The 12,543-nt window shown below is 51.3% G+C and overlaps 1 protein-coding gene across 2 annotated transcripts; it reads left to right on the forward strand.

Annotated features, from left to right (window-relative positions):
• Positions 1–761: 761 nt before the first annotated feature.
• On the forward strand, positions 762–9,700 carry LOC140388649 (serine/threonine-protein kinase pim-3-like). Of its 2 annotated transcripts, XR_011934236.1 has the most exons (7): positions 762–859; positions 2,311–2,417; positions 2,507–2,557; positions 2,794–3,157; positions 5,777–5,953; positions 7,061–7,382; positions 8,612–9,700. XR_011934236.1 is itself a non-coding variant. In XM_072473118.1 (6 exons), exons 1-6 carry the CDS (start codon positions 781–783, stop codon positions 7,216–7,218), a joined length of 936 nt encoding a protein of 311 aa, XP_072329219.1. In that variant the 5' UTR covers positions 762–780; the 3' UTR covers positions 7,219–8,158. The 2 variants fall into 2 exon arrangements, 1 of the variants encoding a protein (XP_072329219.1); XM_072473118.1 differs by lacking the exon at positions 8,612–9,700 and having other exon boundaries at positions 7,061–8,158.
• Positions 9,701–12,543: the final 2,843 nt, after the last annotated feature.

Here is a 12,543-nt window from a genome sequence, read left to right on the forward strand (position 1 = left end):
ACTGTGCCTCGGTGCTGGGTGTGTGTAATAGTGACTGTGCCTCGGTGCTGGGTGTGTGTAATAGTGACTGTGCCTCGGTGCTGGGTGTGTGTAATAGTGACTGTGCCTCGGTGCTGACTCTCACTGGCTTTTGGGTTCAGATCTTTGGGGTTTCAGTGAGTGAGTGGCCCTGGGGGGCAGCTCGGGGGGGGGACAGTTGTGGGGACAGTTGGGGGTGAGAGTTGGGAAGGGGGTAGTTTGGGGGGGGGGGGTCTCTCCAAGGTCACGGAGGCCGTTCGGCCCCTTAATCCATTGGGCTGTCCTGGGAATGTGATTGGCTGTTCCCTGTCTGCACTCTGATTGGATGCTCTCACTGTGTGGGAGCTCTCTGATTGGCCAGAGGCGCGGGAGGCTGTGATTGGCCCGGGAAATGTATGGATGAGTTTAAAACTGGATCAGAGACACAGAGAGAATCCGGATCAGAGAATCCGGACTGAACCCAGCCCGTCCCGGAGTCCCGGTCCCGGAGTGAGTCCCGGTCCCGGAGTGAGTCCCGGGTCCGGAGTGAGTCCCGGTCCCGGGGTGAGTCCCGGTCCCGGAGTGAGTCCCGGTCCCGGAGTGAGTCCCGGGTCCGGAGTGACCGAGTCCGGAGTGACCGAGTCCGGAGTGACGGGTCCGGAGTGACGGGTCCGGAGTGACGGGGCCGCGGTGCCCGGGTCCGGAGTGAGGAGTCCGGAGTCCGGAGTCCCGGGTCCGGAGTGACCGAGTCCGGAGTCCCGGGGCCGCAGTGCCCGGGCCGGCATGGCCACAGTCCGGGTGAGCCGGCTCAGGACGGTGTCCACACTGAGCCGGAGCGGAGCGGCCCGGCAGCGGGAAGCGGGTAAGGAGCGGCTCCGGATTGGGGGAATTAGCGCTGGATCCCGGGGGGATCCCGGTCTCTGATTGGTCAGCAGCTGGTCAGTGTGTCTGACCCCCCCCCCCCCCCCCCCAATCACCCCGGAACCCCCCCCCCCCCCCCCCCCCCCAGAGACACCCCCGGGACTGCCACGCTGGGTGGACCAGTCTCAATGGTGAATGATTTGGGAAAGAATTTTGCCTGACCCCCCCCCCCCCCCCCCCAGCCCCAGGTCGTCCCTATGGCTGCAGATATGGGAGGGGGGTGTCAGTGCCTCGGTTTGGGGGGGGGGTTATCTGGGCCGGGATACAGTGGGGAAGGGGTGTATCTGGGCCGGGATACAGTGGGGAGGGGGTATCTGGGCCTGGATACAGTGGGGGTGGTGTATCTGGGCCGGGATACAGTGGGGAGGGGGTATCTTGACCGGGGTACAGTGGGGAGGGGGTATCTGGGCCGGGATACAGTGGGGAATGGTATCTGGGCCGCGGTACAGTGGGGAGGGGGTATCTGGGCCAGGATACAGTGGGTGGGGGGGTATCTGGGCCTGGATACAGTGGGGGGGGGGGTAATCTGTGCCTGGATACAGTGGGGGAGGGCCTGGATACAGTGGGGGGGTATCTGGGCCTGGATACAGTGGGGGGGGGGGTATCTTGGCCGGGGTACAGTGGGGGTGGGGGTATCTGGGCCGGGATACAGTGGGGAGGGGGGTATCTGGGCCGCGATACAGTGGGGAGGGGGTATCTGGGCCAGGATACAGTGGGGGGGGGGGTAATCTGGGCCTGGATACAGTGGGGGGGGGGTATCTGGGCCTGGATACATTGGGGGGGGGCCTGGATACAGTGGGGGTGTATCTGGGCCTGGATACAGTGGGGGGGGGGTGTATCTGGGCCTGGATACAGTGGGGGGGGGGTGTATCTGGGCCTGGATACAGTGGGGGGGGGGTGTATCTGGGCCTGGATACAGTGGGGGGGGGTGTGTATCTGGGCCTGGATACAGTGGGGGGGGGGGTGTATCTGGGCCTGGATACAGTGGGGGGGGGGGCTATCTGGGCCAGGATACAGTGGGGAGGGGGTATCTGGGCCAGGATACAGTGGGGAGGGGGTATCTGGGCCAGGATACAGTGGGGAGGGGGTATCTGGGCCAGGATACAGTGGGGAGGGGGTATCTGGGCCAGGATACAGTGGGGGGGTATCTGGGCCAGGATACAGTGGGGGGGGGGGGGGTATCTGGGCCTGGATACAGTGGGGGGGGGGGTATCTGGGCCTGGATACAGAGGGGGGGGGTATCTGGGCCTGGATACAGTGGGGGGGGGGGCCTGGATACAGTGGGGGGAGGGTATCTGGGCCGTGATACAGTTGGGGGGGGGGGGGGGGGGGGAGCTTATCCGCACTCTGATTTCTGCATTTATTTGAAACTCCCTTTTGTACCCCTTGCAGTGAAGGAGCAGGATCTGTTTGACAAACGTTACCAAGTGGGTCTGGTCCTGGGCCGCGGAGGCTTTGGGACGGTTTATTCTGGAGTACGACTTTCCGATCGATTACCGGTGAGTGTCTGCTGGGTAAAGCCGAGTCCCTGGGGGTGGCTGAGCGAAATCCTCACTTGGTATTAACCGTGTGTCTCTGTGTGTTCCAGGTTGCCATCAAACACGTACCTCGTCAGAGGGTCACCGACTGGAAGCTACTGGTAAGAGACTGACTAATCACTTCAATGTCAATGTGGATTAAAAACCCACCTAATCCCCGATTGTACTCTGTGCTCACAACCATGGGTCACATTGAGCTACCAGGTCTGGGATGGCCTGTTCTGCCGAAGTACACCAGTCCCTCAATGGATTGTGGGTGGGTGTTTCTTGGAGATTAATACCCTCGGAAACGGAGAGCGGGAAAACTGACCAAGATACAATGTTGTTCTTCCCACAGAATGGTTCTTCGGTCCCACTGGAGATTGTGTTGCTGAGGAAGGTTTCAGCAGAATTCCGAGGGGTGATCCATCTCCTGGAGTGGTTTGAGCAGCCCGACGGATTTCTCCTGATCTTAGAGCGGCCAGATCCTGCACAAGATCTGTTTGATTACATTACAGAGCGAGGCGCACTGTCTGAGGTCGTGGCACGTGAATTCTTCAGTCAGGTGGTGGAGGCAGTCCAACACTGCCATGATTGTGGTGTTGTGCATCGTGACATTAAGGATGAGAATATCCTCGTGGACCTGCGAACCCTGGAGCTCAAACTCCTTGACTTTGGGTGTGGCGCATTGCTTCGGGATACCATCTACACAGATTTTGATGGTAAATATCCTGTGTATCTGGTTCATGTTACAGCTTCCATAAGACATAGGAGCAGAATGAGGCCACTCGGCCCATCGAGTCTGCTCCGCCATTCAATCATGGCTGATATTTTTCTCAACCCCATTCTCCTGCCTTCTCCCCATAACCCCTGATCCCCTTATTAATCAAGAACCTATCTATCTATGGGCACAGTACGAAGTCTTACAACACCAGGTTAAAGTCCAACAGGTTTGTTTCGATGTCACTAGCTTTCGGAGCGCTGCTCCTTCCTCAGGTGAATGAAGAGGTCTGTTCCAGAAACATATATATAGACAAATTCAAAGATGCCAAACAATGCTTGGAATGCGAGCATTAGCAGGTGATTAAATCTTTACAGATCCAGAGATGGGGTAACCCCAGGTTAAAGAGGTGTGAATTGTATCAAGCCAGGACAGTTGGTAGGATTTCGCAGGCCAGATGGTGGGGGATGAATGTAATGTGACATGAATCCCAGGTCCCGGTTGAGGCCGCACCAGCACTGTACCCCAGAAACAGAAATCTTTGGATCCTCACTGTCTTCAGGTGATGTGCGGGAGGACTGGAGAATAGCCAATGTTGTTCCTCTGTTTAAGAAGGGTAGCAAGGATAATCCAGGGAACTACAGGCCGGTGAGCCTTACTTCAGTGGTAGGGAAATTACTGGAGAGAATTCTTCGAGACAGGATCTACTCCCATTTGGAAGCAAATGGACGTATTAGTGAGAGGCAGCATGGTTTTGTGAAGGGGAGGTCGTGTCTCACTAACTTGATAGAGTTTTTCAAGGAGGTCACTAAGATAATTGATGTAGGTAGGGCAGTGGATGTTGACTATATGGACTTCAGTAAGGCCTTTGACAAGGTCCCTCATGGTAGACTAGTACAAAAGGTGAAGTCACATGGGATCAGGGGTGAAATGGCAAGGTGGATACAGAACTGGCTAGGTCATAGAAGGCAGAGAGTAGCAATGGAAGGATGCTTTTCTAATTGGAGGGCTGTGACCAGTGGTGTTCCACAGCGATCAGTGCTGGGACCTTTGCTGTTTGTGGTATATATAAATGATTTGGAGGAAAATGTAACTGGTCTGATTAGTAAGTTTGCAGACAACACAAAGGTTGGTGGAATTGCGTATAGCGATGAGGACTGTCAGAGGATACAGCAGGATTTAGATTGTTTGGAGACTTGGGCGGAGAGATGGCAGATGGAGTTTAATCCGGACAAATGTGAGGTAATGCATTTTGGAAGGTCTAATGCAGGTAGGGAATATACAGTGAATGGTAGAACCCTCAAGAGTATTGAAAGTCAAAGAGATCTAGGAGTCCAGGTCCACAGGTCACTGAAAGGGGCAACACAGGTGGAGAAGGTAGTCAAGAAGGCATACGGCATGCTTGCCTTCACTGGCCGGGGCATTGAGTATAAGAGTTGGCAAGTCATGTTGCAGCTGTATAGAACCTTAGTTAGGCCACACTTGGAGTATAGTGTTCAATTCTGGTCGCCACACTACCAGAAGGATGTGGAGGCTTTAGAGAGGGTGCAGAAGAGATTTACCAGAATGTTGCCTGGTATGGAGGGCATTAGCTATGAGGAGCGGTTGAATAAACTCTGTTTGTTCTCACTGGAACGAAGGAGGTTGAGGGGCGACCTGATAGAGGTCTACAAAATTATGAGGGGCATAGACAGAGTGGATAGTCAGAGGCTTTTCCCCAGGGTAGAGGGGTCAATTATTAGGGGGCATAGGTTTAAGGTGCGAGGGGCAAGGTTTAGAGTAGATGTACGAGGCAAGTTTTTTTTCACAGAGGGTAGTGGGTGCCTGGAACTCTCTACCGGAGGAGGTGGTGGAAGCAGGGACGATAGTGACATTTAAGGGGCATCTTGACAAATACATGAATAGGATGGGAATAGAGGGATACGGACCCAGGAAGTGTAGAAGATTGTAGTTTAGTCGGGCAGCATGGTCGGCACGGGCTTGGAGGGCCGAAGGGCCTGTTCCTGTGCAGTACATTTCTTTGTTCTTTGTTCCTCTGGACCCTTTTCAAGGCCAGCACAGCCTTCCTTAGATACGGGGCCCAAAACTGTTCACAATACTCCAAATGGGGTCTGACCAGAGCCTTATACAGCCTCAGAAGTACATCCCTGGTCTTGTATTCTAGCCCTCTTGGCATGAATGCTAACATTGCATTTGCCTTCCTAACTGCCGACTGAACCTGCACGTTAATCTTAAGACAATCTTGGTCAAGTACTCCCAAGTCCCTTTGTGCTTCTGATTTCCTAGGCATTTCCCCATTTAGAAAATAGTCTGAGCCTAAATTCCTCCTTCCAAAGTGCATAACCTCACACTTTTCCACATTGTATTCCATTTGCCACTTCATTGCCCGCTCTCCTAGCCTGTCCAAGTCCTTCTGCAACCCCCTTGCTTCCTCAATACTACCTGTCCCTCTACAGATCTTTGTATCATCTGCAAACTTAGCAACAGTGCCTTCAGTACCTTCTTCCAGATCATTAATGTATATTGTGAAAAGTTGTGTTCCCAGCACAGACCCCTGAGGCACTGTCGATTCTGGGGCCTGCCAGTGTGTATATTGACATTGTCGCTGTGTGTGTTTCAGGTACTCGGGTGTACAGCCCCCCCGAGTGGATCACCTATCACCGCTATCATGGTCGCTCAGCCACCGTGTGGTCACTGGGGATTCTACTATATGACATGATCTGTGGGGACATCCCCTTTGAACATGACGAGGAGATTACACGAGGCACCGTCCTCTTTCGCAGGCCTGTTTCTGAAGGTGTGTAATCCTGCATTTGATATATCAAATTGGTCTATAGCACAGAAATAGGCTATTGTCTCCTAGCAGGACCCTGCGGAATGAGGGAGCCAGTCACCCAGACCCCCCCCCCCCCAGCAGCTGATCTGTAGTCAAACCAATCCCACTCGACAACACTCGCTGAACAGCCAGTGCGGGAAGTCACTGGGGGTCTTTCACTGAGATTTCACTCATTCCTACTCTGCTTGGATGTTCCTAACCTGCTGATATCTACCTGGGCAGCACGGTAGCATAGTGGTTAGCACAGTTGCTTCACAGCGCCAGGGTCCCAGGTTCGATTCCCTGCTGGGTCACTGTCTGTGCGGAGTCTGCACGTTCTCCCCGTGTCTGCGTGGGTTTCCTCCGGGTGCTCCGGTTTCCTCCCACAGTCCAAAGATGTGCAGGTTAGGTCAATTGACGATGATAAATTGCCCTTGGTGTCCAAAAAAGTTGGGTGGGGTTGCTGGGTTGCGGGGATAAGGTGGAGGTGTGGGCTTGGGTAGGGTGCTCTTTCCTAAGGGCCGGTGCAGACTCGATGGGCCAAACGGCCTCCTTCTGCACTGTCAATTCTATGGTCTGTGTGGTCGAGGCGGCTGAGTGCTCAGAGAACCCAGAGGCCTCCCTTATCTAACCCATGGCCAGCAGGAAGGGACTTTGGGGGGGGGGTTCCTGTAGCTCTCCCATTGCACCAAGTACAGTGCCACCTGCAGTATTGATCCCACACTGACTCCCAAGCAGCAGACTGTCCGGACTGGACACAACCTCTGAGCTGCAACTCACTGTATTCCATACTGACCAAGACCAATTTCACCTGCATTGTGTCTGAGGATGTTTCCAGTTGCCCAGGACTGAGTGATTCCTGTTTGATTACTGTTTACAATGCGTTTCCCTATTAAGGAAAGAATCAGAATCACATTTCCTTAATAGGAAAGTGTAACTATGGCAACTGAAAGCGACATTACTCAATGTAAGATATTCGACAAGCTGCTAATTCTCGAAGCTCTTTCCTGCTGTTTTTCATTTACTGTTATCTTCAGGTTCTGTGATATTATTTTGGAATCTGACTGGTCCTTTGTTCCTTTGTCACAGAATGCCAGCACCTGATCCAGTGGTGCCTCTCCCTCCGCCCATCCAGTCGCCCCTCCCTGGATCAGATTCTGTCCCACCCCTGGCTGAAACCGCACAATGTGGATCTGTGTATGAAAGGTCTCGAACACTCTGATAGCACCAGCCAGGAGAGCTTGTGATCGGGCTGGGGGCCGAGCTGCAAGAGTTGAGCAGTGGAATTTGCTGTTAGGAGTGCGTGGTACAGACTGACGGCGCCACAGCAGGAAGACAGGAGAACCCTCCCCTTGCGTTGGACACCTGAGCTGGGCACTGGGGATGGCCACAGAACTGACTTTAATCGAAGGTCTGAGAATCTAAAGCTGCTGCTGCATCATAATGTCATGAGGGCAATTAATACTGGACTGTCACTGGATACAGTGCTGGGGGGGACGGGACTGTCACTGGCTAACACAGGATACAGTGCTGGGGGGACGGGACTGTCACTGCATAACACTGGGGTACAGTACTGGTGGGGATGGGTCTGTCACTGGATAACACTGGGGTACAGTTTTGGTGGGGATGGGTCTGTCACTGGATAACACTGGGGTACAGTACTGGTGGGGATGGGTCTGTCACTGGATAACACTGGGGTACAGTACTGGTGGGGATGGGTCTGTCACTGGATAACACTGGGATACAGTATTGGTGGGGACGGGTCTGTCACTGTATAACACTGGGGTACAGTACTGGTGGGGACGGGTCTGTCACTGTATAACACTGGGGTACAGTACTGGTGGGGACGGGTCTGTCACTGTAACACTGGGGTACAGTACTGGTGGAGACGGGTCTGTCACTGTATAACACTGGGGTACAGTACTGGTGGGGATGGGCCTGTCACTGTATAACACTGGGGTACAGTATTGGTGGGGATGGGTCTGTCACTGTATAACACTGGGGTACAGTACTGGTGGGGACGGGTCTGTCGCTGTATAACACTGGGGTACAGTACTGGTGGGGACGGGTCTGTCGCTGTATAACACTGGGGTACAGTACTGGTGGGGATGGGCCTGTCGCTGTATAACACTGGGGTACAGTACTGGTGGGGACGGGTCTGTCGCTGTATAACACTGGGGTACAGTACTGGTGGGGACGGGTCTGTCGCTGTATAACACTGGGGTACAGTACTGGTGGGGACGGGTCTGTCGCTGTATAACACTGGGGTACAGTACTGGTGGGGATGGGCCTGTCGCTGTATAACACTGGGGTACAGTACTGGTGGGGACGGGTCTGTCGCTGTATAACACTGGGGTACAGTACTGGTGCAGTTGAGGATTCCTATGTTTATGGAGTACCTATTGCATTGGTTTAAAGCATCTTTTTCTTTGTGTTGTGGAGAAACAACTAACATTTCAACAAAAAGTGGTGAAGGGAACAATCACAAAGTGCTTTAACTCTCTGGATTGAATGATTATTTAGAGAAATCTGTGTACAATCAATGCAAGAATCTATGCAAAAATTAACTATAAAAAGCTGTGCCTGATACAGCAGTGGATGTTGGTGCTACTGAATTTACTGTGACATCTCCTTTCTCAGGGTGAGAGCAACATTTAAAAACAAACTGTATTTAACGTTTACCGAGATGGGACTGAGCAAGCTGACCAGTGAGCATCGGACGGCACTTTGCTACATTATGTGATGGACTCTCTGAGCCCTGGCAACAGTTACTACACAGGAAGCCTTTTCAATGACTTCTTCACTTGTTTAACTGTAAATTTGTGTGTGTGAAATTGGAAATGCTCAGGATTTTTTAAGTGCTTCTTTGTCAGAATATTTAATGGTGTTTTTAGACACTGGATTTGCCTGCAGCAGTGTGGAGCTCTGGTGCACGGATGGTTTGGGATGATGTTATACATGTTTTTGGGATGAGGATACTGAACTGATCCACAATCTGAGAGGATCCGGTCTGCAGGAGGGCTCTGACTGGGTTACGTGCCATGGATCCGGGAGTAGATACTTCCACTGACCTCGTTCCTGTCCAATCATCGCTGCAAATGTTTGGATGCGATCATGTTGCTGACATTGCTGTCTACACACGTCTGTGCCCACCATCTGGCCTGGGCCTGCGAAATCCTACCAACTGTCCTGGCTTGAGACAATTCACACCTCTTTAACATGGGGTTACCCATCTCTGGATCTGTAAAGACTTAATTACCTGCAAATGCTCGTATTCAAAGCATTGTCTGGCATCTTTGAATTTGTCTATATATATGTTTCTGGAACATACGTCTTCATTCACCTGAGGAAGGAGCTGTGCTCCGAAAGCTAGTGTTTGAAACAAACCTGTTGGGTTTTAACCTGGTGTTGTAAGACTTCTTACTGTGCTCACCCCAGTCCAACGCCAGCATCTCCACATCACACACGTGTGAATATTGGAGGAGTTAAATCCAGCTGCCCCTCTGTCTGCTGCTTGAAGGGAAGGAAAATGCTTCTTGGTGACCGGATACTGATTTTCTTTCCTGTGTTCCGGCTGTTGCATCAATTTTGATTTTGTTGAAGATATGTTGAAGTCAATGAGTGTCTGCTTCAGAGCATCATGGTGGTATTTTGCACAGTGCTTGACTACTAAAAGCTCGCACATTAATCTGTTTAGAGCTGCCTAGCAGCAAAGAAATTAATATTTTCACTGGTTTATTTATTTTGAAAAATTGTTAATTTAAAATTAAATTTGTTTCTACCGTTGCATTTTGAGTCTCTCTCTCTCTCTCTCTCTCTCTCTCTCTCTCTCTCTCTCTCTCTCTCTCTCTCTCTCTCATCTGAACATCAGCTTTTCACAGCTCCCTCAACCTCAATCTGCCAATAATGGATCTGTGATTCATGTCCCCTACATGCTCCACAGTATTTGCAGGTACAATGTACAGCTGTACGAGCAGATTATAACACTATCTACAAATCAGAACTCCCACGCGGGGAGGTAAATTGAACTCTCAGCCCAGGCCGGGGACTTCCGCAGGCAGCATGTCACCAGGTTCTGAGCTTGCCGCAGGACACAACATCGAGCAGAAAGTTGCGGTTCGGAAATATCTGTCCCATGATTAGAACAGCAGCAATCACATTCAGGAAATCCCACATAAAACAGGTACTGTCCCCGTCAAACACTCCCAGGACAGGTACAGCACGGGGTTAGATACCGAGTAAAGCTCCCTCTACACTGTCCCCATCAAACACTCCCAGGACAGGTACAGCACAGCGTGAGATACAGAGTAAAGCTCCCTCTGCACTGTCCCCATCAAACACTCCCAGGACAGGTACAGCACGGGGTTAGAGAAGCTCCCTCTACACTGTCCCCATCAAACACTCTCGGGACAGGTACAGCACGGGGTTAGATACAGAGTAAGCTCCCTCTACACTGTCCCCATCAAACACTCCTGGGACAGGTACAGCACGGGGTTAGATACAGAGTAAAGCTCCCTCTACACTGTCCCCATCAAACATTCCCAGGACAGGTACAGCACGGGGTTAGATACAGAGTAAAGCTCCCTCTACACTGTCCCCATCAAACACTCCCAGGACAGGTACAGCACGGGGTTAGATACAGAGTAAAGCTCCCTCTACACTGTCCCCATCAAACACTCCTGGGACAGGTACAGCACGGGGTTAGATACAGAGTAAAGCTCCCTCTACACTGTCCCCATCAAACATTCCCAGGACAGGTACAGCACGGGGTTAGATACAGAGTAAAGCTCCCTCTACACTGTCCCCATCAAACACTCCCAGGACAGGTACAGCACGGGGTTAGATACAGAGTAAAGCTCCCTCTACACTGTCCCCATCAAACACTCCCAGGACAGGTACAACACGGGGTTCTCGGTGTGGAAGCTGAATTTTCCCCAATACAGTTTCACCTCCCAGTGGGAACAGCAGTGGGACTGGGGGCCAGGAGAGGTGGAGACTGGATGGAGACTATTATGTGTTGGAAATCAATATTCCACTGTTCAGTTGATTCACACGTTCCACTCCGCATTGCCCACACATTCACACTGGCTACTGTTATGGGTCAGAGATTAGAGAACCACAAAGTGTAGCATAGAACATAGAACATTACAGCGCAGTACAGGCCCTTCGGCCCTCGATGTTGCGCCGACCTGTGAAACCACTCTAAAGCCCATCTACACTATTCCCTTATCGTCCATATGTCTATCCAATGACCATTTGAGTGCCCTTAGTGTTGGCGAGTCCACTACTGTTGCAGGCAGGGCATTCCACACCCTTACTACTCTGAGTAAAGAAACTACCTCTGACATCTGTCTTATATCTATCTCCCCTCAATTTAAAGCTATGTCCCCTCGTGCTAGACATCGCCATCCGAGGAAAAAGGCTCTCACTGTCCACCCTATCCAATCCTCTGATCATCTTGTATGCCTCAATTAAGTCACCTCTTAACCTTCTCTCTAACAAAAACAGCCTCAAGTCCCTCAGCCTTTCCTCATAAGATCTTCCCTCCTTACCAGGCAACATTCTGGTAAATCTCCTCTGCACCCTTTCCAATGCTTCCACATCCTTCCTATAATGCGGCGACCAGAATTGCACGCAATACTCCAAATGCGGCCGCACCAGAGTGTTGTATAGCTCCTAAACCCAATCCCTCTACCAATAAAAGCTAACACACCGTACACCTTCTTAACAACCTCTCAACCTGGGATTGGATTGGATTGGATTTGTTTATTGTCACGTGTACCGAGGTACAGTGAAAAGTATTTTCCAGGAGCAGCTCAACAGATCATTAAGTACATGAGAAGAAAAGGGAATAAAAGAAAATACATAATAAGGCAACACAACATATACAATGTAACTACATAAGCACTGGCATCGGATGAAGCATACAGGGTGTAGTGTTAATGAGGTCAGTCCATAAGAGGGTCATTTAGGAGTCTAGGTACATGGACAACGAGATCTCTCTGCTCATCCACACTGCCAAGAATCTTGCCATTAGCCCAGTACTCTGTCTTCCTGTTATTCCTTCCAAAATGAATCACCTCACACTTTTATGCATTAAACTCCATTTGCCACCTCTCAGCCCAGCGCTCTTATCTAAGCTTATCTATGTCCTTCTGTAACTTATAACATCCTTCCGTACTGTCCACAACTCCACCGACTTTAGTGTCATCTGCAATTTACTCACCCATCCTTCGACGCCCTCCAGGTCATTTATAAAAATGAAAAACAGCAGTGGCCCTAAAACAGATCCTTGTGGTACACCACTAGTAACTGGACTCCAGTCTGAACATTTCCCATCAACCACCACCCTTTGTCTTCTTCCAGCTAGCCAATTTCTGATCCAAACTGCTAAATGACCCTGAATCCCATGCCTCCGTATTTTCTGCAGTAGCCTACCATGGGGAACCTTATCAAACGCTTTACTGAAATCCATATACACCACATCAACTGCTTTACCCTCATCCACCTGTTTGGTCACCTTCTCAAAGAACTCTGTAAGGTTTGCGAGGCACGACCTACCCTTCACAAAA

Source organism: Scyliorhinus torazame, chromosome 13, assembly GCF_047496885.1.
Source record: "Scyliorhinus torazame isolate Kashiwa2021f chromosome 13, sScyTor2.1, whole genome shotgun sequence".
NCBI classification, from domain to species: Eukaryota; Metazoa; Chordata; class Chondrichthyes; order Carcharhiniformes; family Scyliorhinidae; genus Scyliorhinus; species Scyliorhinus torazame.

Excerpts from the sequence above, each read along its gene's own strand:
- LOC140388649 (XM_072473118.1), top strand. The coding sequence starts at position 781 with ATGGCCACAGTCCGGGTGAGCCGGCTCAGGACGGTGTCCACACTGAGC. Across the intron at positions 3,158-5,776 it reads CATCTACACAGATTTTGATG|GTACTCGGGTGTACAGCCCC; the intron begins GTAAATATCCTG and ends TGTGTGTTTCAG. Across the intron at positions 5,954-7,060 it reads TCGCAGGCCTGTTTCTGAAG|AATGCCAGCACCTGATCCAG; the intron begins GTGTGTAATCCT and ends CCTTTGTCACAG.